Below are 25,337 nucleotides of genomic sequence, written 5' to 3'. Positions count from 1 at the left end.
CCATGATCCAGAGCTCTAATGCAACTGAAACAATTAACTGTTATGAAACTGCTCTGATAAATCTTCGATTAATCAATAGACCTGCAGTTTCTAGAGGGTACTCTGAGGGCTAAGAAAATATTCCTTTACTGTAAAGTCAATAGGACTTACATAGCTGTGCACTCTGCCCAGATGCTTTCAGGAGCAATTTTAACTCAAACAGGACCAAAGCAACATGAACAGCGTGACAGCGCAAGCGCTCTGTCCGGAAAAGAAAAGCAATTGCAGCTTCAAACTGTGCTGTCAAGAACAACACTTGGAAATAGAGGAACGGTGGCTGGTTCACTGCAAAATGTGATTCACCTGAAAAAAACCATAACACATAGCATTTTCACATTATTTTCATGATTTTGCAATCAGAGATGACTGACAGTGGATGCTTCCTGCCACAGTGCATCATTAGTGTTCATTAAGTGCCAGCTGAAATCAACACAGTACACAAAACTGAATTCCTGACCACACATCACTGGCTCACCTACAACTGTACACTGCAGATTTAACATGAAGGACCACAGCATAAAGACATATTCAGAAAGTGAAACAGAATGAACAGTCACTCAGAAAAGTTCCTTTGTTCTTTTCAGACAACAAATCATCAACTCTGATCAACTGTGATAGATTCTTTGAAGACCACAACTTTTTGTCTTCTTTTATACTTACACCAAGTGGTACAAATAATGTTAAAAACCTGGATTTTCCTATTCAGTGACACCAACAGTAGCTTATTTTTCTTCTGCACACATTTTATCTCACACACATTATCTGAGTGTGAGTGGTACTACAAACTAGGCCATGAAGAATCAAAATCAGTGTATTTTGGACAGTTCCAAATGACTTAATTTTGATTGACTGTAAGACAATTACAGGAAAAAGTATACTGTGGATGTTCTTAAAACCTTCTGAAATGGAAGGAACTGTGACTTGAGCTCCTTGAAATTTGTTTGAAATACTAATTTAAGGGAAAAATAAACACCCAATGCACACAGTGGAAAAGCTTGGAAATACATGCCTACATTAGGTAGTGACTGCTTTTCTGTTCTGTGTTTCCAAAGCTGGAAGTTCTGCTAAAGGACTTTTGCATATTCATGGTGAGAGAAAGCAACCCACAATTAATGGATAAAGTAGAACCAGCAGCAGTGCTGCTCACAGATGAATATTAACACTCTGGATTGCTGGGAAAATATGGGACTCATTCATCATCTCTTACTGAAATCTGCCATGACTCCAGGGAAGCAGGCTGTCCATGGAGAGAAGATGCCTGTCACTAGTGGAGAGCTGCAGGGTTTTTGTGCAGTCTGGGGTTCGTGTAATAACAACTGGAAAGTGTCCTCAGCAGAAAAGCAGAGCCCCAAGTAAGAGAGCACTCTGTGGTTTCTCACCATAGTCCTCCAGCAGCTGCTTCTGGAACTGAGATAACGTCAGCCGGTCCTGCGGGGAGCTCGCGCCACCATCATCGAAACACACTTGGTTCAGCTAGAAAGCACATCCAAAAAAGAGAAGCACAGATATTTCTCCTTGCACTTATAAGATACTCATTCCATCTGAGCCCCTCCTAGGATTTGACCAACCGACTAGAAACTGCATCTAGTCACAACATCAGCTCCATCCACTGCCGGGAAGCAGAGATCTCTAAGGCAGCAGCAGCTGAAACCCACACAGAACCCTGGGGTTATATCTGCATCCATCCATGCCAGCAAACTCTGACGTTGGGACTCTGAACACTCTCAAGCAGCATTTTTTGCTATAAATACAATAGTGACAAATGCATCATTCTACCACCCTTTTCCTGATAAATAGGAGAAACAGGTATACCAACCAGTATCTATCATGCCCTTGCCAAAACTGTAAGGACTTCAGAGACATTTACAGCATTGTGGCTGGTCAATTCACATTGACATTTCAGACATCCACCCAGGAAGGAGAATTCAGAGAATCCTCACTGCAGCAAGATAATACTGTTTGCAATAACAGGTGACAAAGATCAGTGTCAAATGAAGAACATGACACTTCCAAAGACAACTGTACCCAAACTAACACCTGATAGCACAGAGGAAAACAGAGCAGCCCTGGGATTCAGGTTCCCAGTCCTGCACTATTTTCAAGGTCAGTCACATGCACTAAATTGATGCAAAACATCAGATCTAGAAGTAGGAAGGGTAGCTGAGCAGTGGAGAAATGTGGTACCATTTAGACCTGTTCTTACAAAAAGAAAAACCAAACACCACAACCCCAACAACAGACTTACTTTTAGCCAAAGATAATCTTCTGTTTTATCAGCAACTTCACTCTGGTTGTCTGTAATGTCACAACGACCAATGATACAATAAACAGCCCTCTTGTAGGGGTCAGTGTTGTTCCTCAGAGCTCGTCTGTAATGGAGACGCAGTTTGTTCTCTGTGGCAGGAGACAATCTAAGGAAAAGAAAAGATGGAAGGAAAAGACATGAAACCCATTTTCCCTGTATGAGGAAACCTGGATACAAATCAATATAAAAAGGTTTATATCAACAGCAAAGGCATAATGACAGTAGGCACTGGCCAATATTTCTTGCATTTCCAGTTCATATCTGAAGGTAAAAATTTTGCATACATGAATTTAAACACACAATTAAAGTTATGGAGGATCACCTTCAAATGCTCATTGCAGGGAAAGAGTCCACATATGACAGTCTCTTTAGGGGTACAATAATACTGTGGCAGATGAGCTGTTCTTGTCTGACTCTGCTATTGCATCATTTCAGAAAAAGAGAGCTCACAACATTTTTGTAAGTCTTTGTGTTAGTAACTAACAAGTGAGTAGGTCATTGTACCATGAGGTCTTTCAGGAGAGACACTTTCATCATTATTAAACACTGTCATAATGTTCTTTGTCATTGTTTTTTTCTTGCAACCTCTTGTTGAGAATTTTATAGAATTTAATCAATAAAGCGTTCTAGACTAATGCATTGTTTGTCAAATCCGCAGGCAGAGCACTTTTTCATAGCTGTAATAAAAACAAAACAAATCTATTATGTTGTATCTCATAAAAGTGTGTATAATGAAAACAGTGACAGTATCTTCAACAAGGTTTCTGCAACAACCTTGATATAATGAGCACTCCTAGATACTCTCTACAAAACAGGTTGATTTACAGAAGCATATCATGGTACACCACACTTGGTAAATGGCACTTGGATTTTTATCCTTTCAGTTTATTTTGTTAGCTTGGTTAGTTATTTTTTATTGGTCTGTTTTTGCTGGTTTTCTGAGTTTGGTTTTTTTTTTTTTTTTTTTTAATTTACTGCAAGTGGAAAGATGGAAAAGAAAACCACTGTGGAGTTCAGAGCACACCTTAGGGTGCACTAGATGCAACCACCTCAGCAGCAGTTTGGCCAATGGCCTCTGTCCAGTGCTGGACAGCAAGAACTGGAAGAGGAGAATAAACACAAGAAAGATGTGAGAGTGAGGCCTCTAAAGGCCTCTAACAAACACTGCTTGCTTTTCCTGTGTGCCATTCTTATGAAAACAGGTGTAGTAAAAAGTGTTCCCCAAAGGAAATTCAGCTAAAATAAGCAACAGGGGAAATAAAAAGATACAGGATTTGTGACAGCAGATTTAATCTGATCTATTGTATGCCATATCCCACTGTTACACTGGGCTTATTCTTCTGTAAAAAGTCACGTTACACCACACTGTATTATTTTTGAAATGTAAATTTTTGACTATTTTCAAACAACTCTTTCTCTGTTGAGATTTCTCAACTTCAAAGCCACAAATTAAAATATGCAAACTTCCACATGTAATTTAGGTAGGTAATATAAACCTCAGGCAACCATCACCACCAGAAGAGACCTGAGCTTTTTGTATTTCTACCAAACCACTGATAATTTCACTACTCCACAGCAATTTCCATCCTCACAAGGATCCTTCCCAGTTCCCAATTACCTTCTGTCCTTACTGTGCATGTACTCCTGGAACCAGGTTTTGAACTCTCCCAGCTGGTGCTGTGCCCGTTTCACCACGTGCATGGCTGCAGTCAAATCCCCACAGCGCATGCAGTAATAAATCAGTGCCCACACAGGATGGCCCTCCACCTCCCCATCCTGAAAAAGAAAGCAGGACAGACTTAATTTTTTCTTAAAAGCAACATATTTGAATGATTTTTCTTTATCAAAGTGCCTCATTTATTATTTCTGCCCTTATACCCACACTCATATTGGTAAAAAATTCTGTTTGTTACAGAAGTCAGAGGTCATGAGGGTTAAGTCCTGGCAAAGCTCTGCACATCTCAGCACTGAAAGGTGTGATTCTCTTCTGCTTGCCTAGATTTGAGTCTGAGAATCCCAGAATTAGCATATGATATCCTCCCCACACAGGAGATTGATCTGGATTAGGCCACCGAGGCATTAAAATCATCTTCACTGAAACAGAAAGATATTAAACTAATCACTGATCTCAGCAGGTAAGAGGAGACAGTTAGACGTAGCTGTGTGAGCTCCAATGTTGTAATTTATTATTTCTTCATTTGGCTTTTAGATCTAATTTTTCAACCTGGAGTGCTTATCTGGTTATTTTGTAGGTGCACAGCTATGCATTTTTTACTACATGCAGGTAAGAAGGGTTTTATTCAGATTCCTAAATAAAAGGCCCAGGCTCCAATTCAGATGAATTCATTACACATTTGGTGATGGTTTTACCATCTTACAATAAATGGAAAAAAAGAGAAAAAGCTAAACAGGGAGATTAGGTTACTGCTTTTTTGAACCATCATAATGCATTTTAATTCTTGCTTGTTGATTTCTAAGATGACGACCAGAAGACACCATAATTTCTAGAATTAGAACCCAAGCTACTGAGCACCCAACCATGCTTTGGGACTAGGTCTGAACTCAAGAGTGATTTTGTCTGTCATCTCCCATTTCCCTAGTGAAAAATTCTAGAGGAGTAAGAACCTGCTGCCCCAAAAGCAGCTTAAACAATAGAAAAGCCACTGGAGGCTGCCCTGGCTCCCTCTCTGCAGTGGGTGAACAGATTTGTGTTGGTATTTCAGCTCAGAGGGTGACAGTGCTGCCCCTACCTGCAGACCAGGGACTGCCGCCGGGAGTTTGATGTTCAGGAAGCTGCGGACCAGCTGGTAAGTGCCTGGGACCCCACCCAGCTGAGCCTGGTGCAAGTTTCCAAAGACTGTCACAAAAGTGTAATTTTTGTAACTGAAACACAACACAAGCAAAACAAACATGAACAGACTGAGACACACCTGCCACAAAAACATCCACTGCATTTGAGATCTGACAGAACTAACAATTTAATGCAAATTAACTCGATGTTCAAACATTATCATTACAACAAAATGAGGCACAAATTTTTGGTCAGTTTAGGAAGATCCTTGTATTTAGCAGTCTCAGAAAACACCAGGTTTGGAGTCTGGTGGACTGCTCCAGGTTCAGGAACTATGAAGTTCCCCTTACTAGATTCTTATAGTACAATGTTAAGCTCAAATATATTAACTGGCAAAAAGCCTTTCCACCCTAATACTTTAACTCTCACTCCTATAATGAAAGAACAGTTAAATACCACAGATGTGTTTGTCTCTCCTCCCTGCCCTATGGAAAAATATCAGCCTTAGGGCTGTGGACTTACCAGAAGAAAATCCCAGAGAAAAAAGGAATTTAGATAGGCCTAATCTCCACAGTTGGGAGCATTGGGAAAGTACTACATATAACTAACTCCTAACTTCAGCTAGCACTTAATGGCACTGTGAACCTTTAGCAAGTTGGATATGTGGCAAATCAGGTTAAGAGTCACTGGTTCACTGCACTCTGCTGAGACTGAGGAACTGGGAACAGAAGATGCTTCCGATGTGTCAGCTCCTCTGTGCACAGGCAGCAGCTGCCACCACTGCTGGGTGACACCGAGTGCTGATGGGGTGTGACAACCAACTGCCAGGGCCAAGAAAAGGCTGTGCCAGGAGATGAAGGCATCTCTTCTGTGCCAGGAGGTGAAGGCATCTCTTCCCACAGTGCTGTGTCAGAGCACAGTGCTGTCTGTGCTCCAAGGCAATCTGTGTCCCTAACCAATGCCCACATACTACCCTGCATTACTGCTTGCAAGGGCTGGAAGAGTCTGCTGGCATCACAATGCAGCTACTGGAAAAGAGACCCTGCAATATCCACCCACATGTGCAGTGATGAGCATTTGGCTGTGGGCAGCTCCACACCCTCCATCTCTCCAGGAACTCTATCAGTCAAGGAGCTTAGGCCCCATGGTACTTGCTAATACACAAAGCAAACCACTTTCTACAGTCTGAAAATCACTGCTACATGTCTCAACTTCAGCTTCTTCACATTTTCCAAAAACTTTTCAGTGAAGAAATGGCATGATCAGAACTTGACTCACAGCACCAGGCTTGTTCCCTTGCTGTCCTCACAGGCTGCTGACAGCAATTAGAAAGGGAGCATATAGAAGAGAGGATGTTCTTTTGCTGAAGAGAAACAGATCACTTTCCTCAAGTGAAAAACCTCCACATATCACCATACATATATAGAATATTTATAAGCAACATAGAAAAAATAATAAAAGTCTTTGCATCTTCTAAACAACCTCCCCACGGATTCAAGGCCTTTTAAACTAGAACACTGTTAAACTAGAAGTTTTTTATTCAAGTTGTTGCTCTAAGCCCTGTAATAAAAAAGACAGGCAGGAGACACGTCTGTGAGCAGCACGAGGTAGCACACTAAGTGCACTACAAAGTCATTGTGGCTTCTTATGAGGGAACTCCATCAATGTGTATTGAGAGCCCCCATCTCACCTCTCCTCCAGGTAGTGCAGCGCGTGCCTCACGAACTCCATGCGCACCTCCATGTTGGTCCTGACCTTCAGGGCATTGCTGGCAGGAACCAGGGTGACGTCGGTCATCTGCTTCACCATGGCCCACATCTCAGAGATGTTCTGTAAAGAGTCATTCCATGCCTCAGCAATTAGTACAAAGGTGAACAAGCAACATTGTTCTGAGCTACATTTAGATTTGAAATGGAGATACTGGACACAGTCATGAAGGTAAGCTGCTTCTGTCCCACAGAATTCAAGTTTCACAGGCTTTTTTTGCATAATTCTTGTGCAAGAAGATGGCTATAAATGTACCTGCAATTGTTCCCAAAAACTGACACCTATTTCCAAAACTAGGCTGGGCTCTTGGTACTCAGTCTCTTGCTCATTATTTCTAGTTCACACTTCCCACTCAATATAGACCACAGCATCATCAGCATTCCATGTAAGCAATGGCTCTGGCTGCTGTTGGAAAGCTGTGCCATCAGCTGTGATAAGAAGCACTAAAAGGACACTGATCACTTGGGCAAAGGCTCAGTTATAAATAAAGGTTGAAAACCATCCAGATCTGCTTATTCACAAGGACAAGATCGTATCAGTGTTTAAAGGACTAGGGCATCCCTGCTGAAATGGCAAAATACTGAGAACCAACAGCACTGTTCACTTGGGCAAGGGCAGCTCTTTGATCTCAGTGCTTCAAAGCAGCAAGAACACTGAAACTCCCCATGCTGTCCCTTGCAAAACAAACAGAGCTGTTCAGAGAGAAGATGCACATCTGTAATTCAGATCCAATTGAAAGGTTTACCCCCTCAGCTTCTGAGCAGCTTTTTGCCCTTCCCATTTGCACAGTTTTTTCATAGCTAAACCCTGCTGCAGTATTCTCCTCCAGGCATTTCTCCAAGGTTTGTGCATTTGTGTTCTTTTTTAGGGTGGATCAAGGCAACACAATTAAAGAAATAGAAAAAAAGGAAAGCAGGCAGATGATTGATTTAAAGTCAATTCTAGGGGGTTTATTCTTTGCTATTGAGAGACTATTTCAGCTCTGGCAGAATCTGATTGAAGACCCTTTACCCCCAACTAAATACCTTCAAAGGATATTAAGATACCACATTTTGTAAACCAAACACAAGAAAATCTATATAAAATTAAAAGCAATTTTCCCCTCAACAGCTTATGATGGGACATCAGGTTCATTTCTTCCTCACTGTGTTAAGAAATTTTCACCATGACCAACTTCATCACAGGTGGGCCCTGCTGTACTGGAGAAAATTCCAGTGTTTTCTGCCTCTGTTTTCTGTGGAGCCATGCAATTTTTTTTGGCAATATCAGTATTTTTCCCCCTGATGTCAGCAGGCTGTTAATCACAGCCTGAAAACAGCTTAAATGCATTTCCTTATGTTAACTTACTGGCAGTACCTTATCATCCAGGCCTGCAGTAGCAGCACAGAGGTCCACCAGGTTAGGCTGCAGATGTCCATTCACTATCTTCTCATTATAAATATAAATCTAAAATATAATTAAAGTAAGCATGTTTAACAATACATATTATGCTCCGTTCCATCCTCAGACACAGCAGCAAATCTAAATCAGGCTTCCAAACCAGTGTTCCCAGCAAGTGTCTCTGCTTCTCTCCCACATCAGCCACTTCCAACCCCATGGTAGAGGAATGGGCTTCAGCACCACCCAAGCTTGCACTCCACACCTCAAAGCCCCAGGCCTGCCCAAGGCCAGCAGCAGCCCAGCTGCTCAGGGGTTGTGCATGGCAGAGCACTGCGCTGAATGCCCTGTCAGACTAACTGCAGCTCACTGCTGAAGGACAAAGATTCAGAAGTGACCTGACAAGTGGATGGCTGTGATATTCACCTGCACAACAGCCTCCTACCTGCTGATGTGAAAGAAACAGGATTTTGCTGGTTTGTGGCAGTATTCAGGGAAATCTGAGACAGGGAAATGAGCAGAAATCTGACCCTTCAGAGCCTGCCCTTAAACACATACACACACGTCTCTGTTTTAACTCTTGATCTTAACTGAGCTTTGTCTACTATTGTTTATTCTACTCTCCACCCAAAGACCTTCCACTATGTCCAAAAATAACAATTCTCAATACTAAAAAGGCAATGCCATTGTACTTTAACTCCATTTGGCATGCAGCACTACTACAACATGCCCAGGGTGCAGACAAGATGCAGAACTCAGGACTGCAAACAGAATGCAGCACCAGTGAAATGTGTCTGTGGATGTCACCGTGTTCCTGTGAGACAGTCTGAACTATCCACAAAGAACAATTCATCACTTCACTGTAATTAAAACACATTTCACAGCTGCTGATAAAGAGAAGCAGCATGGATCACCAGCTCTCCTGCCTGACCTCCAGGTCTCCCAGCTCCCCACAGGAGCCCCACACAGAGTGCTGACACTGCAGCAGGCTGACATAAGGACAGCTCAGCCAGGCCAGCTTCTCTGGAGCTCTTGTTGGGAGCACACAGTGACTGCACCAATTGCTCTGGTAGCAGAAGCCTGGCCAAAAACACATTTCCAGGGCACACTGCAGCAGTCTGTGCACAGCCTGTGACCCTGACAAGTCACAGGCCACAGTGACTCCACAGCCACCCCAGAGCCAAGAACTGCTACAGAGACTGGGCTTCCCATCCCAAAAAACAGCATGGAGTAACACTGATGGCTTCAAAGCACACACAGGCAGGCTTCAAAGAAGACCTTTACTGTGGGTACATTACAGTAGATATGAACAAAATTAACAAGCTACTAAGAGCCACTAAATCAAATGTACGCTTTATCAGCACAACCATGAACCTTTTGCTATTAGTTTCTTCCCAGTTACCATAACTGAATGCAGATGTAGGGAAACAGATGCACAAGCTGCTCTCTGCCTCAAATGCAGACTGAGCCAAAGAACACAGTAACAGTAATTGTGTGCAAATTAAGCAACATCGTTTCACATATTCCATTTTGAAAAATCAAGTCCTTTTCTTTCATTTTGTTCTCAACAGTGCTGGTAAACAGATAATCTCAAATAACAACAGTAACAAATTGGTTATGTAAAGGTTTATCAGTTTTCTCTGAAAATCTTCCGAGGGTGTCTAATGCTACCAGGCATGTTAATTCATAGCTGATGCACTAAAGCCTCTCATAAGCAATGTTATTAAAATAGGATATAATTCAACAAACATCAGGATTAACACTTCAGCATATTTTTTCCTACACACATACATGAGAAAAAAGATCTTCCATATAATAAAATAAAGGAAATATAAAGGTTTCATTTGTAAACAATTATGCATTGACACAAATCCTAAAAAAATCTGCTTTTGAAAACTTAAAAGAATTTCAGTTTCCTTTACAAGAATAAATGTTTTCTACAGTCATATATGGTGCTCAGGATCTCGTTTTGACAAAAAATACCCTGTAGCACGCAGGTGAGTATGCTTCTAAAAGCATCAAGATTTATGCATTTGTCAATAGCATTTTATCTCTAGGCAGATATTTTCATGTTTTACCTACAATATTTTCTTTTACACTAAGCTCCAATCTTTATTTTCCCCATCTCTCTCCATGCAGAACCCAGTGTTTAATGAAGCATTTTCACTTCCACTCACCTGACGAGCATAAGCCATCTCCACACTGTCCATGGAGCTGCGACCTGGAGGCCCCAACTCCCCAACATAGCTGGGCTGTTGAATCAGAAGCATACAGGAAAATACAAATTTTAGCATTGCCACAATGCATTTTACCAATACATCTGCTCCTAAAGAACAGTAAAACCATGTTCCTGACAGAACTAAATCCAGGGTTTTGAACCATCTATAGAGAAAAATGCAGTCTCACCGCAATACCCCATTATCTTCCCAATACAGCTTAAAATTTCTAAAGTGACAGAAATCCTCCTTATTCAGTGCACAAACCAACCATTAACTCTCTAGAATTAGGACATCAGTGTCTCTTGGTAGCACCTTATAATTTTAATTCTTTGCTTTTGCTTCTTGAAAGGTTGCTTCTTGTCAATGTCTCGCTGTGAGGCGTCTACTCTGAACCTCCATCACAGCAAGGATGTAGAATTCAACAGATGAGCTCAAATAGATCCAATCTGGCAGATCTGATACTTCAGTTTTGTCCCAGTACCATGATATGGACATAAAATAGGACTGCAGCATTCAACTGTGCTGTAAAGTGCTCCACTGCTGGTCTCCTGCAAGAGGAAGTACGCTGGCAATATCCTGACCTGAAAAACATAGTCTTTTTACCCACAGAGACTATGCCAAGATTGAGATATTTTGAGCCTAGAGCAGGGAGAGACAGCCAATGGAATCATGGCATACAAAATTTATACTCTTATAAAACTCATAATACAACATGTCACAATAGCATAATGCTGCATAAAGCAATTTAAAGTATTTACTAGAAGGCACAGGTATGTTCTCAGTACAGCCATCACTGAACATTCATGTTCAATACTCTGGAGAAAAGCATACCGTGAGTAATGCTCTCTGCTATTTCCTGTTTTCTAAAAGAATGTAATGCTTCATTTCAGCATCAGCATTGCCAGTCTTGAGTTTGAAAAATAAAGTACAATCATTTTAAAGACAGATCCCTTTGAGGTAAACAGTCCTTTAATATCAGCTGCTTCAGAAGTCATGTTGGTCTGAAGATCAAAGCAAGACAAGCTCAGTTCAGAAGTATAATATTTATTATGAAGCCAACTGACATAGTTGGGGCAAGCAAAAAGGAACAGACAAGCTTTCAGCAAAGGAAGGGTTTCAAGCTTGTTGCCATGTAACTCAAGGACATGGATATTCATCTTAACTGGAATCAGTAATTTTTTCCGAGAAAGGGCAGGTACATCTGCAGAGTTTAAAAATTAAGCTTTTTACCATCCAAGTCAGTTACAACTGGCTGCACATCCTCATTAGCTGTTCCAGTGCACCTAGGCAATATGGTCAAACAGCTTTACTGCCTCTGACACTGGTTACTTTGCAGTGCAGACAGGAGCACCTCCAAGGATTGCTTAAGGATGGGCTCTAGTCTTGCCTGTAAGAATTCCCTTAAATGTGACCAACTTGCTGCCTGTACAAACAAAATAAAGCCCAAATGCAATAGAAAAAAATCATTGTTTTTACTTCCAGTTTAATCAGCTTTAGAGTTCAGCTTTGCTGACACCTGTCAGACTGCAGCATGGCAGGAGCAATGTTGCTGCCACGACCTGGCTTGTGTGGATTTCAGGAAGAGATCCAGAAATGGACAGCTTTTCTCCAGATGGTGCCATCACTCAGTTTCTTGTTTCAAATGAGGATGAAATACTGGCAGAGTCTTCCAAAGAACCTCGCTTTTTTTGGGAACTGTATCCCAACTTCAAAATGAAATAACACAAACAAATGAACTTCCAGATATGTTACTGATCAGTTTTGCACTGTACATTCTCTCAGTTACTCCCAAATTAATTTTATTTTTGTATTAGTTTAACCTGGAGTATCTTCCATCGTGTAAGACCTCTCTTACACTCATGAGCATGTGTCCTTACAAAGACAACTACTAATCACTGTCCCAGTCCAGGAGTTTGGATCAGTAAAGTGCTCACAAGTCAAAATTTAAAACCAAAACAAGTTACACAATTGGAATGGCCAAGAAACTGCTCTGCATTGGCTAGGAATTTATACATGAAGATAAGGGCACTGACCTCTATCAAGAAATTATAAGAGCTTTGTGATATCTGTAGTTACAGGTTTCTGCAGGGCATACAACATTTGATTACAGAATTAAAAATACTCAGCACTGTTTGTTCCTAATATAATGAAATATAAACACCCAGCAGTGTTTGTCCCTAATATAATGAAATATAAATGAATGAACATACAAAGGATGAACCTGGACAACACTTTAAAATGGCTGAAATTAGTTTATTACTGCAAATATTTGTCACTAATAAAGCTATTTAAATAATGTTTAACCTGATCACAAAATCAGGCAGGTGCATTTGGACCTCAGGCTCTATAAAAACCCCCTACAAAAAACCCAAAAAGCATTTTCACTTTTCTTTCTGCAACTGAACTTACACTAAAAATATTCTTCACAGTCCCTCTTAGTGGGTACTGATATTCAGAAGCATCTGCATTTTTCTTTCATTGCCAAATCATCTGACACAAATTCCTTTAAACCCACCTAAAACCCAGCAAACTCTTTGTTCTAAAGAACAAAGCAACTGTTAAAGCAGGTTTCCTGGGAAACAGACACGATGGCAGAAATGGTGCTTTGCAGCCTTTCCCTGTGCCGAGCCCGATAAATGCAGAGTTATTTAAAGCAATGCTAAATTATGGACGTTGTCATTAATTACCGATGAGGTTTCACCTCCTAAAGTGAATGAAGACCAGCACATAGTGACTCAGTGTCACTTCGAGCCAGTGCCCAAGCAGCAGACACACAGGGGCTGGGGCTTTGTTTTGTGAATCTGCTCCTTTTTCTGCTTTGCAGCACCACAGAGCACCCACGTGGCTGCAATCCAGAGACTGGTGTGTGACTGCCGGGTTCAAACCAATTCAGGTAACAATCTAAACTCAAAAGTTCATGCCTGAAACTAAGAAATAACTGCTCTGGGGTTGGGTTTTCCTTTCCTTTCTCCAATTTTAGTTTAACCATTTTGCTTTACAAAACACTTCTGAGCTATCTGCTGCAGCTGAGAACTGCCACATTGAAATTAAATTCTTTAAATTCTACTGACTTGGCACTTCAGGAAAAAAAAAATCAAGAAGTCTAGAATTTGTCCTAATTTTCTTATACTTTCCTTTCCTATGGAAAAAGAGCCATGGAAGCAAGCTTATTTCCTTCTTTTTCCCATCTCATGAGTGCATTCTGGCTTCACCTTTGAATTATTAAACTACAAGAAAGCACTAGCTCACTAAACTATCACATGGCTGTGCTAAAGGGAAAGTTCAAAAGGAAAACTAAAGCAGTGAGTCAGCATGGGGAAGGCCACTTCCACAGCTCCCCCTGAACTGCAGAAATGGATTGTGCAGGCAATCCTCCCAAAAAGGGAAGGACTTCCCCCCCCCAAACTAATGGAGGGAAAGTGGAGAAGGGGAAGGATATCCATTGTTGGCAAAGTCAGAACTTACCAAGCAAAAAAAATATAATGAAATGTGTTCAAAACAGGTCAGGTTCTGAAGTTTAACTGGAGCAGCAAAAGGAAAAGCAGAAAAGTGGGTAATGCACAAAGGACTGTAGAAGTGTAAGTGCACACACACAAATCTTGCTGTATCTCTAGTCTGGTATTGCTTAAATGGCTTGTGCTGTTTTTCTCAACCACCTTTGCCTTTCCCTGCCCTGAATTCTGGTCTTTCCAAAACATTATTCAGAATTGTAATATTTACTCAGAACATTATCCATTGCTCAAAGCTGCAGCTTAGCTGCTCTGCCACGACATTTTTATCTTTTAAATTCACTTAGCCAAATGATGCTGCTTTTCAAAGGAGTTCTCCTTCATTTGCACTCAGCCAAGCATTCAGCCTCACTTGCACACCAAACCCCGTGCATGTAAAGATGCATTATTCATCACCCTCATATGCATATGCACATTCCTCAGCAGAAGTCTGGGCAGACATTTTGTCAGCACTCCAAATGGCTTGGCCAGTAAACACACTGAGTATCTAGGCAGGAGACCAAGCTGGAGAAACCCCATCAAAATACTCTGTGGTGGAGTGGAAAGCATCTTGCAGTGCTTGGGAGTTAAGGGGTATGAGGATGTGCTACAGAGGGGCAGAACAGTAACCAAGAGGTGCCAGTGTTTCTGTATCACTGCAGGAGTGCTGACAGCAGGAGTGGAGGACCTTATGGCCAGGGTGGAAGAAAGAAAAACCTGGAATAAGGAAAAACTTGGAAAAGGACAAAGGAAATGCCTGGGCACCTCATGGCACAACAGTCAGGACAATACCTTCAGCCCATAGGTGTTTGATACCTTGAAGACAAAACTCAGACTTTCCTTCCTTTCTAGCCCCACAAGAAGCACCTTTTTATCAGCTCTGATTTTCCCTGACAAAACGGTGGCCAGGCTGAAGGACAAGGGGGAAACAGAAAACCTCAGTGGCAAGTCCTGCACTAGGTTCTTTGAATCGTGAGCTTTGCTTGTTAATTGGTCTTATTTCCATGAATAATGTGTTGGTATTTCACTCTGCCCAAATTAGCTTGCCCAAAGCTTGAGAATTGGCTCGCAGGCAGAGCGGCCCCCTGCTGCATTTGGATCTGTGCCTTTTCAGCTGATTCTCCATCTCCAGAGGATATCAATTAAACCTCTACTATATTCTACAGGCTGTGTCTGTTTGTGTCACATACACACAAAAAACTTATTTGACTGGAACAAGGCTTTAGAAGAACAACCTGCTGTGGGGAGGTTAGATAACAGGCTTTTAACACAGTAGATGCACTTCAAACCTCTCAGACCTTTGACTTCTTGAGGCTAAGACTAGAATATATCAAGGATTTTAAATGCTCTTGAAATGACATACTGCTACTATGAAAGCTTTGAAACAGAGTATTACTGAGTGATAGTGTACATTGAGTCTTTAAACACATTCACCAGAAACATTAGGAGCTGAGTTTCCTCCCCTCCTCCCTCACACCAATTTGATGCTTGGCATCTCAAGTGCCATGGACTGGGGATAGCATCCATTTGACAATAAAACACCAGAATAGGGGTTTTACCAGCTCAGAGTGGGTTATTAAATTACTTTTGCTAGCAGTTAACATCCACATTCCAAAAGGAAAACCCCATACCAGTAACTAGCACACAAACCAAAGATGTTAGAAGCTATTAGTGTAACTGCCAAGTCTTCAGATTCACATCCTAAAATAATGGGATAGCTGTTCCTAGTTTAAAATTAATTCAGTCTGCATTATTTAGCATTTCTAATATTGGAAAGCTGGACAACCTTTGAGAAGTCCCAGTAAAGTATCAGTAAAGTATTTTCTGGGGAAGACAGCCTCTATAAAAAGAGGTATGCTAACTGGGATTAACCTATATTTAAAAGAACAGTAATCAGAAAGGGACATTTCATTAACATTTTCAATTATTTCCAAATCCCTATACAGGTCATACCACATTAGCACAAAGGGCTTTTTTTATTTCAGTATACTTGCAGGTCACCCCAATGAACAAGAATTTATTTCCATGGGTGGAGAACATGGCTATAAAAAATGTGTCTCTTTTTTAGCCTGAAAGCACAGCAACTTGCATCCCCCCACTCCCTATCTCCTCTCAAGGTGAGCATTTTCATGGAGCACAGTGCAGCAGCAGTGATGTAACTTTGTGCCCCAGGGATCACAGGTGCTGTCTGATGCTTTCAGCTCAGAGGAGCTGGGTTCCCAACACCCTGCAGGTAACCCTGCTTTGCTCTACTCATTTAACGGAAACATTTTATTTAAGAGAATAAACTGTGAAGGTTTAAATTGTAACAGAAGATAAGGAATGTTTTAAGATGATAGTCAATATCTCTTTTGTTAAACACGGGGTCAGTCTTGCCCAAAGGATTTGGCCACTGCTGGATTAACCTGAACACTATAGAGGTCTGAGCAGCACAAAATTCTAATCTGGTCTGCATGAGACAGCAAGATAAAAAGGAAAGCTTTTTTTTTGTTGTTGTTTATTCATTTGGTTTTGCCAAGAAACCTGAGAGACTTCATCAGCCTCCTATGAAAAGCCATAAATCCAGGCCAGCACACAGTGATAAGGGGAAGAGACATTCTAAGACCTATGTGCAAGCACAATTGCACCTGAGAAACTCCCTGGTGTCACATCACAAGGGTTTCCTGGAGCCCCCAGTGTGTTTTCTGTCCTCTGGGTATATTGACCTAGAATGTGTTTGTGACTAAGATTCCAGCTAGCACATCTGCTGCTCAAAACACAGCTTCAGCAACAGCAGCTCCACTGCCTGTACCCATCAGCCAACAAATAGAAACAATCACAAAGGATTGATATTCTGCTAGACAATGCATTCTGCTCGTCAGAGCCATTCTAGAGTTAAATAGGGATTTTATATTTCTCATTTTCACACAGTTGTAGTTGCAGAATATTTCAGAGGTGTTTTCAGCAGTGCTGGAGTGCCAGCTGTGTACAATGCTGTGTGTGACTGTGCACAGCATTTAGAAAGACAGAGTTACCTCATTCTCCTGGGTGAAATCAAGAGCATCTTCCCCTGATGCAAGCAAAGAATGAAGAATCCTTTGTTTCACCTGTTCCCATTCAACCAGCATTGATTCTCGGTGATACTCCTCAGCCATGGCAAAAGTCTGTTGGTGAAGAAGAACAAGAGCTAAGGAACATATAGAAACACCCACCAGCCTACCTCTGCTATTAATAGACAAGCCTAAAAATGAAACAGAAAATAGCAACTACATAAATCAACCAGGTCAGCCCTCAAGAGCTAATGGTGTGCTGCAGGTTATTTTAACAGCCTTCCTGTTCAGGTACAATGGGATTCAGAAAGTAGGTGTACGTGGAGTTAAGACAACTCTCACATACCCCCAGCTGGTAAAAGAGGGAAACTGTGTCTCTTCCATGGCATGGCAGCACAGGAATCTGAGCAGGAGGAAAATCCGAAGGCTTCCTCCTTTAACTCAGCAGCACACACACAATATCCAGGTTCATCACTGATCTGTGTGGTTTGTTGAGACTTAACTTCTCTAGTGACCACTAGCTTTTCACCTCCTTGGAGGTTACAACAGTCTGACTTGCTGCATTCTTAACAAAGATGGTGTTTATTGCCCACAATAATTTTCAGGTCTTTACCAGTGTGTTTTCCTTTTTAACGGGAAATAGGATAAAATAAAAATCAAAATATTAAGGGAAAATAAACAAGTGTCAAAGAATCAGGAAGTCTCTTTAATCAGGAACATAACTTGGGAAAGCACACAGGAAAACCAAATCCCAAGAAAAAATAACCTTTACCTTTAAAATGGCTGATGTGCTACATTGTCTTTAGATCCAATTGAGGAACATATGGGAGGAAACAGCTTTTCCCTCAGTAAGGGAAATATTCCCTTATTTTAGGAATAGCATTAGGATAGAGAAGATGTTTCACTACCTTTTCTGTTATTGTTGGGGTGAGACTAACAGCCTCAGGCATAGCACCTCAGGAAATAAGAGACTCTCCACTAATTCTAAATAGACAATAAGCTATATTGTGTCCTCTACTTCTTTCCTGTTCACATAGCTCCGTGCTGCAATGTACTCAACTAAATGTCTTGGTTGGCTAAGTTTTTCATTTCATTGCAGTTCACTGTTAGAATATTGTCAATTAATGAGCAAAACATTCCTCAGAAGAAAGAATTGGTAAGAGACAATGACATTTGGCAAACGTTTAATTACAGTGCTAGCATGCAACCAGAGCTTAAGATTTGTGTTTCTTTGTTGCATCATAAAATTCACTTTATACTTTCAAGGCAGGATACAGGTTTTACCCATAGCTTCACTATAATCACAGGGATTTAAATATGCTTCAATACTTACAGATAATTTTGTGTAATTGAAATAATTTAATGATGCTTATGTACTATTTCTTATCATTTGAAAGAAACACAGGCTCAGTTCTAAACCTGATGCTCTCAGGATACATGGAGGGAAACAATCATAACATGAGCACTAGAAAGTATGGAATGACATTTCCAAGAAGGAGTTACAAGACAAACAACAGGAAGCATTTTTCCATGCTGCATAATTCAATTGTGAAAATCACTGTCCCAGAACATGACAGACACCAAAAGCACAAATAGATTCAGAAACAGGATTAGATGAATTTCTTATCAGTAAACAACTTGCTGCTCAGATGATCTTCAAAACAACTATTTGTTCAGAGGTGAAGATACAGGAGATGAAGGGGGAAGGGTAACTCTGTCTTTTTCTCACAGACTAAGTACTGATCCCTTTCAAGGGAAGAAAACTGGACTCTGCAAACCTCTCCTGTTTCTGTTTTCCAGCAAAACCAATGGTGCTTTCTTCCAACTTACCCTCCTCCTAGACTCTTCAATGGCAGACAGCAATGCATTATCTTTTTCATTCTTCAGGAATCCCTGCACAAAAGGAGAAACAGAACTTCAGCCAAAAAAATCAGCCTTGCACTAGCATCAGATACATATTGTAGTACTCAGCTCTTTCAGCTCTGAGAAGGGCTCAGAGCTATCTCTGCAGTCCAGTCCCAAGAAGTTTAAAGGTCACTTTACTTCACCAAAGGTTCAGTAAGATGCCCATCCAGAGCAATGTGAAAATGAAAATGCATTAATCTCCCCTTTTAATATGCATTAAATCCAAGTGAAATGTCCTGCTTCTCTTCTCTTTTATCTCTGTGTCCCAGCATCTGCCTCCTCTTGCTCTCCATTTGAGGGAGCTAGGATGAAAGCTGGTAGGAGCGATAAGCCAAGATAAGACTGTTGGACTTGAGTATGCTGAAAAAAATAAAACAGGCTTTGACTTGGCAGCTTCAGGCAGAAGTAGAGCTCTTGGAGGACCGATACAACTGTGAAAAAGAGCCTTAAAAATAGTCAGTTGAGGAAAGATGGAAATAACTAAACAGTTGGAAAGCATACAGAAAAAGTTTACCACACAGCTTCTTTCCATGAATACAGCTGGAGTGGGTAAAAAAGGAAGAATTGTATTTTTAATTCTCAGTATATGAGTAAATCTCAAAGAGGTCAGGTGTGTGTGAACAAACTGATTTGGATGAGCTGTTAGCTCCTTATCCCAAAGGTTACTTTTATGACCCATACTAGGAAATGTAAAAATGAAGTTTTAACTTAAAACAAGTAGCTGTGGGGTAAAATGCAGTAGCACACAGAGACAACAATCAGGATATGCTTATCACATTTTAACATGCGTATCTTTATTTTGAATTTTCACTGTTACATCACCAATTAAATAAATCAAGCTGATTTGTCTGCCCAGACTTCAACTTAATCATTATTCAGGTCATTAAAAAAGAAAAAGAAGCTTTTGTATCCCTCTGAAGTAATCAGCTATAAATTATCAACTCCATTAAGTGCTAATATCTTAAAAGTCTGTATATTGACTCCACAGCTCTAAAACCAAAAGCTGCTAACAAATCCAGAGGGAACTCAGTGGACCATGCCTTATGCTTTTATAAAGAGAAAACACAGTTGCAGCAGTGTCCAACTGAATTTGTCAGGAATCAGGACAATTTTGTTCCTTTTAGTCTCCCCATCTTCCTGCAAAGAATTCCTGCAGTGACACAGGGAGATTTGAGCTTTTGCAAAAATACATTTATGGTAGGTCTTAGAAACTGCCCTGCAGCAGTAATATATACAACCACAAGTATCACAGAGTGATACTTAGCTCTGGGAGGCGAGGAGGAGTTGAAATCTCCCCCATCTGAAGCAATCTGGCAAGATACTGTCGCATAGGTGTGCTGCTTGCTTCCAGCTGCCCAGCACCAGCATGTGAAATAAAGGGTATTGCACCCTCTCCTGAAATATGTAGAACAAGCATTTGAGGTACATGGGACAGGCTGTGACCCCCTTCAGCTGGAAATAAGAAGGTGACCTCTTTCTGTACACCAGAGAGAGAACAAGCCGCCATCCTCCAAGGGACGCGCGGTGCAGATTCCCAGAAACAGCCCTGAATTACACACGGGAGGGAGTGGTCACCCCGAGCCAGCCCATTCTTCATTTCACCAGCAGACAGGTCCTGCTTTATTTTTAGACAATGCCCACAGAGAAATCACAGTTACAACCTGGAAAAAGGAAGCTAAATCCAGATCCTTGCACACGTCTGGGGACCAGCTCTTCCAGTAGCTGTCACTGAGACAAGGGCTGCCACAGTCACCGAACTGGGCCAAGCCCCAGCCTCAGCTCTGTGCAGGAGAGGGGTGGAGACGTGCCTTGCAAGGCTTGTCCCTGCCTGCATGGGTACAAGGACTTTGGGAGGACAATGAGTTTTCTGAGTTCCCTTTTTTTCATTTCCCCACCTTCAACCTAAAGTGGAGAAAAATTATCTGGAATTAAAACAAGTGACACTTCTAGACCTTCAGAGCACACACCAATACAAGAACAGAAGAGACAGACCTGTTTCTGATGGTAGAGAGCTGATGCTGCAGAAAACAGTGTGTTAGCTGTGTTTTAACAACACTGTTAATTTTACATGCAAAACCAGCCCATTGTCTTCAAGATGCAGACCTACAGTTACCTGGCTGTGATGGAGGGTGTGAGCTTGCAGAGGTCCTGGATGCTTGGCTCCCTGCTTGCTCTGTGAGCACTGGACTCCTGAAAATCCCAAGAGATACAGGTCCTACCTTTCCTGCGCTTGGTCTTCCCCTCTTTCCTTTCAGGGATGTGTGCACTAGCAGGTACCTGCCTAGAAATGTACACAGCAATGATGGTAATCAACAGAGTAACTTAAGATGTGCTTGAACTTCCCTTGATGTCAGTAAATCCAGGCTGAGCATCTTAATGAAACCACCCAGCTCCCTGAGAGTTCTACAACATCCGTTTAAAGGACCACATTACACCAAATGCCAATTAGAGATGATAATTGTCTTTTTCAATCTCAAAAACTACTTCTTTAGCAAAATAAAATCCTCACATATTCCAAATAACATCTGTAATGCCTCACTAAGGAGAAATCCATTTTAAAAAGGTTGTCCTATGTCTTGTGCTAAACATTATGACTCTAGCATGACAATTTCTGCTTCAGTTAATTACAGGCTAATTGTTAAACCTCAGAAAAGGGAGTTTCAGTAACTGATGCTGGAGCTCCTATTACTGCTTGTGAGAGCTGCTTCTACTTAGTTAGGCCAAATAAGAGCTCCTAGGGGTGCCACTCCAGGCTTTGGTGGCCAGAATTTCACTCCTTAAGAAAGTGAGGTGCGTTTGGCTGGCTGCAGGATTCCCTGGATTTATTGCATTGCCACCTAGTGGCGCACTACACTTTGGTCAGCAGACACGATTTCACGGATATACATAAATGCACCTCCTCTGCATGAAAAAGCAGAGCCCCAGAACAAGGATAGGCAGAGAGGTGGCAGAGATGCACTTTACATCAGAGAATTGTTGTCCTCAGAAATCCCAGGTCACTTTAAGGGATCACGTATCTCTTAGGAAGGCTGGGCTGTGAACAGTGCTGGTTGTGCTCACCAGTTACATGTGCCCTAAAAGCTTTCTGCAGTCCCAGAGGCAAGGTTTGACTTTGTCACGAACACTGGCAGACTGTAAGAGGATCCGGAGGTGCAGCGTTCAGCACGCACAGGGAGTGCACGGCCCACAAAGCAGGAGCTGCCCTCTCAGGGGAGATGCTGCTGATTGTACAACGAGTAACAGACATTGCTCCATATTCAGCATCCAAAGAGAAAAGCAGGAGGAGAACAGACATTATTGTTACGAGACAAAAGGCTATTTCACAGAGGCAGATGGCAAAGATAGGAACAGCCAACACGAGCACTGCTGTAATCTCAGAGGTGAAAACCTCACCTTGCAGCTCCCCCTGCACAAACTGCCAGTGCAGGGATCCCAGGGTAGCCTGGATTTTGCTTGAAAATGAAAATCTTACTTCCCTGAGGCAGGTTTATGCAAAAAGCTCATAGAGCCTTAATGTCACATCACTCTGCCCTCCTTTAGTGAGTAGCTTTTGATTTTCCTCTCTTTTACTGTCTGACTCCCACACATCCTTCCTGCACCTAGTTTGGAAGGGAAGCAGCATAACTCTTCCCCATCACCAGTTCCTTGCAGCACTCACTGGTGAATGTTTCCCACACACCATTTGTACAAACATCCGATGGTGTTTGCAAAACAGGGCCACGGGCACAGAAACACACCCACTCTCACACCCTCGGGTTCCCGCTTCCACTTCCACGTCTACTGACTCTCAGCATCTTTCCTAAGCACATTCCAGATCCTCCTGGATCTCCTACACCTTGAGTTTCAGCCTGATCTCACAGTCTGCCCTTTTTGCTGAAATCCAGCCTCACTCTGCTGCCCTGGATGATGGTTTGCAGAAGTGGGCCTGCAGTGGAAGGGCAGGGCAGAGCCCTGGCAGCCTGTGCTTGCTGCACTGGTGCCTCTCATCACAGCCACAGACTGACACAGGCTGGTCTGACAGCAACCAGCACCTGCCTTGCTCCAGCCTGAATTCCAGCAGTTCATTATCAGCACAAAAGGGCACACGTGCACACACCAATGGTCTCTTTTTGACAGGAGACTGAAAGTCTCTTCCATTTACTGCAGTAAATGAGGTTAGTAAACTCTCCTGGCTGAGAGAAGTCTCTTAATTACTTTCATCAGCCAGGCCATACTTCTAATACTTGATCTCAGTATTCAAGCTGTCAAGAGAAGGCGAGTGTTGCCAAATAGTATATTGAGGCTTTGGATGGTGACAGCAATGGGTACTTTTTCACTGGCACAGAAAGAAAGAAGAAAATGAAATGAACAATCTGGGACCATTTCAAGTCAATTGCTCTTTGATTAAAATATTTCCAAGTGTTGGATTTCCAGTAGATCCAGTGAATCCAGCAGGGACAGTTAACAAAAATCATTCTGGCAACTCCAGGTGAAGCACCTGAATTTATTATTTCTACTAGCAATTCTAAGAAACAATTTGCTAAATACAATCCTACTGAAAACATGGACACTTCTGAGCCTACTTCTGAGGTGGTGTACCCTGGCACAACCCTCCTGGCCATGTTCTCTCTGGAAACAGAAAATGAAGCAAAACTACCTGTAACTTTTTAAATCTAAATTATTGTTTGTGCTGACACAAGCATCAGAGCTTGCTGGCTGGCTTTAAATAGGCCAAAGGGTGAAGAGTCACGGCCAACTATTGTATTCCTGAGGATGGGGACACACCAGTGTAGCATGGGCAGTGTTTCAGTCTATTCACTGCTCCTTTGTATGTGTGACACCACCATGTGGAATACAATATGGAAGCTTCCATAGGCCTCCCATGATTTGTTTTTCAGAAAGCATCAGGTTTTTTGGGCTAAAGCCACGCAGATAAGCAGCTTCACTGCATACTTTGGCCTGTGCAATACTGTGCCCTTCAAAGCAGCAAGGCAGATGCCCAAAGATCAGCTACCAAGCACAATGAGCCAAGAGCATTTGTGAAATTGGCTTCCTCCTTGGAGAGATGGCAAAACTGCTATGGGGCCAAAACAGACTGAGGGCAGAGAGGAAAATAACCCAAAGAAAGGTTATTTTCACCAGTCAGTATTACTTCAAAGCTGCATGAGAGGCAAGGAGTGCATCATTGTACACAGACCAAAAGGTCCACTGGAAAGGACAGTCTGATGAGTCTCATCCCATAGCTCTATACGTTGTTCAATTTAAGGATTTAGCAATACAAAATTTCCCTAGCCTTAGACAGCTGCACTTGTCAAACTAAAACACACATTTCTCAACTTCCTTACCATCATGTTTAGAGTGGGAAATCCTAACATTTTTAATTCCCTGTTGACTGAACAGAAGAAGCAGGGAAAAACCAGAAGGCTTTAGAGTTTGATAGGACCCAAGAACCTGTTGTTGCATCAGAGACTTTCAAAGCAACAGCCGCGTTGAAGCTGAAAAGGGAAAAGAACATAGCAATAACTAGAACACAAAACTGTGCTAATACAGCCAAACACTGGTTTTGGGGAAGATCTGCTGCTCTGCTACCTGCCTTCACAGGGGTCAAATCACATCCCCCTGTGCACTGTGACCCTGCTACACACTTGTAGCCAATACTCATGGATCAGCTGGTTTGAGAGTCAAGCTAGGAGAGCTCTTCCCCACCTTGCAAGCCAATAGCATTTGAGTGGCAGTAAATCATTAAAATATACAAGCCCTGGCTTCATCTCTGCTTCCTTGTGCGACTAGTAGCAATTTTAAAGACTACTTCAGGGTTTTTAAAGTGGCTTCCTGCTCCAGCAAAATCAAATTTTGCAGAGCTGCAATACTGTCTTCCTTTCATGATGGAGAAGCAGCAACCTGGGCCTCACCCCAGCAGCAGCAGGAGTGGATGCAGGCCAGGCTGGAGCCCATGCACAGTGCAGAACAAGAGGGGCACCTCCACTTGCCCACAAGGCTCTCCTGGGGCTGTGCACCATGGAAGATGCACAGATCAGCCCTTCCCAGAGACCAGCACTGGGGCAGGAATGGGCCTCCCCTACCGCGCCACCGGCACACGTTGATGCAGTGACCAGGTTTGAACACAGTCTCTAATCCGTGTTACAGAGTGAGCCTTAAGCAAATATTTACAAAGAGCTCTCTGCTGCTGGTTAGTGCCTGCAATGCAAAGATCTAGCACTCTTTTCTGTATTATTTTACTGGTTAGACTGCTTGATCTGTGAAATTTATGCAGTTTTCACAGTAATCTTAAGATGGTATCCAGGAACATTGGATTTTGCTGTGTTGGATAAATATCATTATTCCTTCTAGCCATGACAGGAGAAACTCAAACTGCTGAAAGAAGCATTCCTTGGGAAAATCACAGATCAGCTCTAACATAAGCGGGGGCAGATGGTG

General features: G+C 42.0%; 1 protein-coding gene across 3 annotated transcripts in view; it reads right to left on the bottom strand.

The window, feature by feature from the left end:
* The window catches only part of NUP93 (nucleoporin 93), a 78,567-nt gene that overhangs the window by 11,030 nt on the left and 42,200 nt on the right, over positions 1–25,337 (bottom strand). For all 3 annotated transcript variants that reach the window (XM_058813449.1, XM_058813452.1, XM_058813451.1), the window contains 10 exons: positions 18,846–18,908; positions 17,001–17,129; positions 10,457–10,531; positions 8,259–8,348; positions 6,826–6,965; positions 5,095–5,227; positions 3,963–4,120; positions 2,285–2,450; positions 1,419–1,512; positions 151–342 (listed from right to left, as the gene is read on the bottom strand). In XM_058813449.1, coding sequence (XP_058669432.1) covers positions 151–342; positions 1,419–1,512; positions 2,285–2,450; positions 3,963–4,120; positions 5,095–5,227; positions 6,826–6,965; positions 8,259–8,348; positions 10,457–10,531; positions 17,001–17,129; positions 18,846–18,908 — 1,240 coding nt within the window. The remainder of the gene's footprint in view (positions 1–150; positions 343–1,418; positions 1,513–2,284; positions 2,451–3,962; positions 4,121–5,094; positions 5,228–6,825; positions 6,966–8,258; positions 8,349–10,456; positions 10,532–17,000; positions 17,130–18,845; positions 18,909–25,337) is intronic.

This window comes from Ammospiza caudacuta, chromosome 13 (assembly GCF_027887145.1).
Source record: "Ammospiza caudacuta isolate bAmmCau1 chromosome 13, bAmmCau1.pri, whole genome shotgun sequence".
Lineage (NCBI taxonomy): Eukaryota > Metazoa > Chordata > Aves > Passeriformes > Passerellidae > Ammospiza > Ammospiza caudacuta.
The sequence above is the reverse complement of the archived record's forward strand: the minus strand, read 5'-3'. Positions and strand labels throughout refer to the sequence as shown.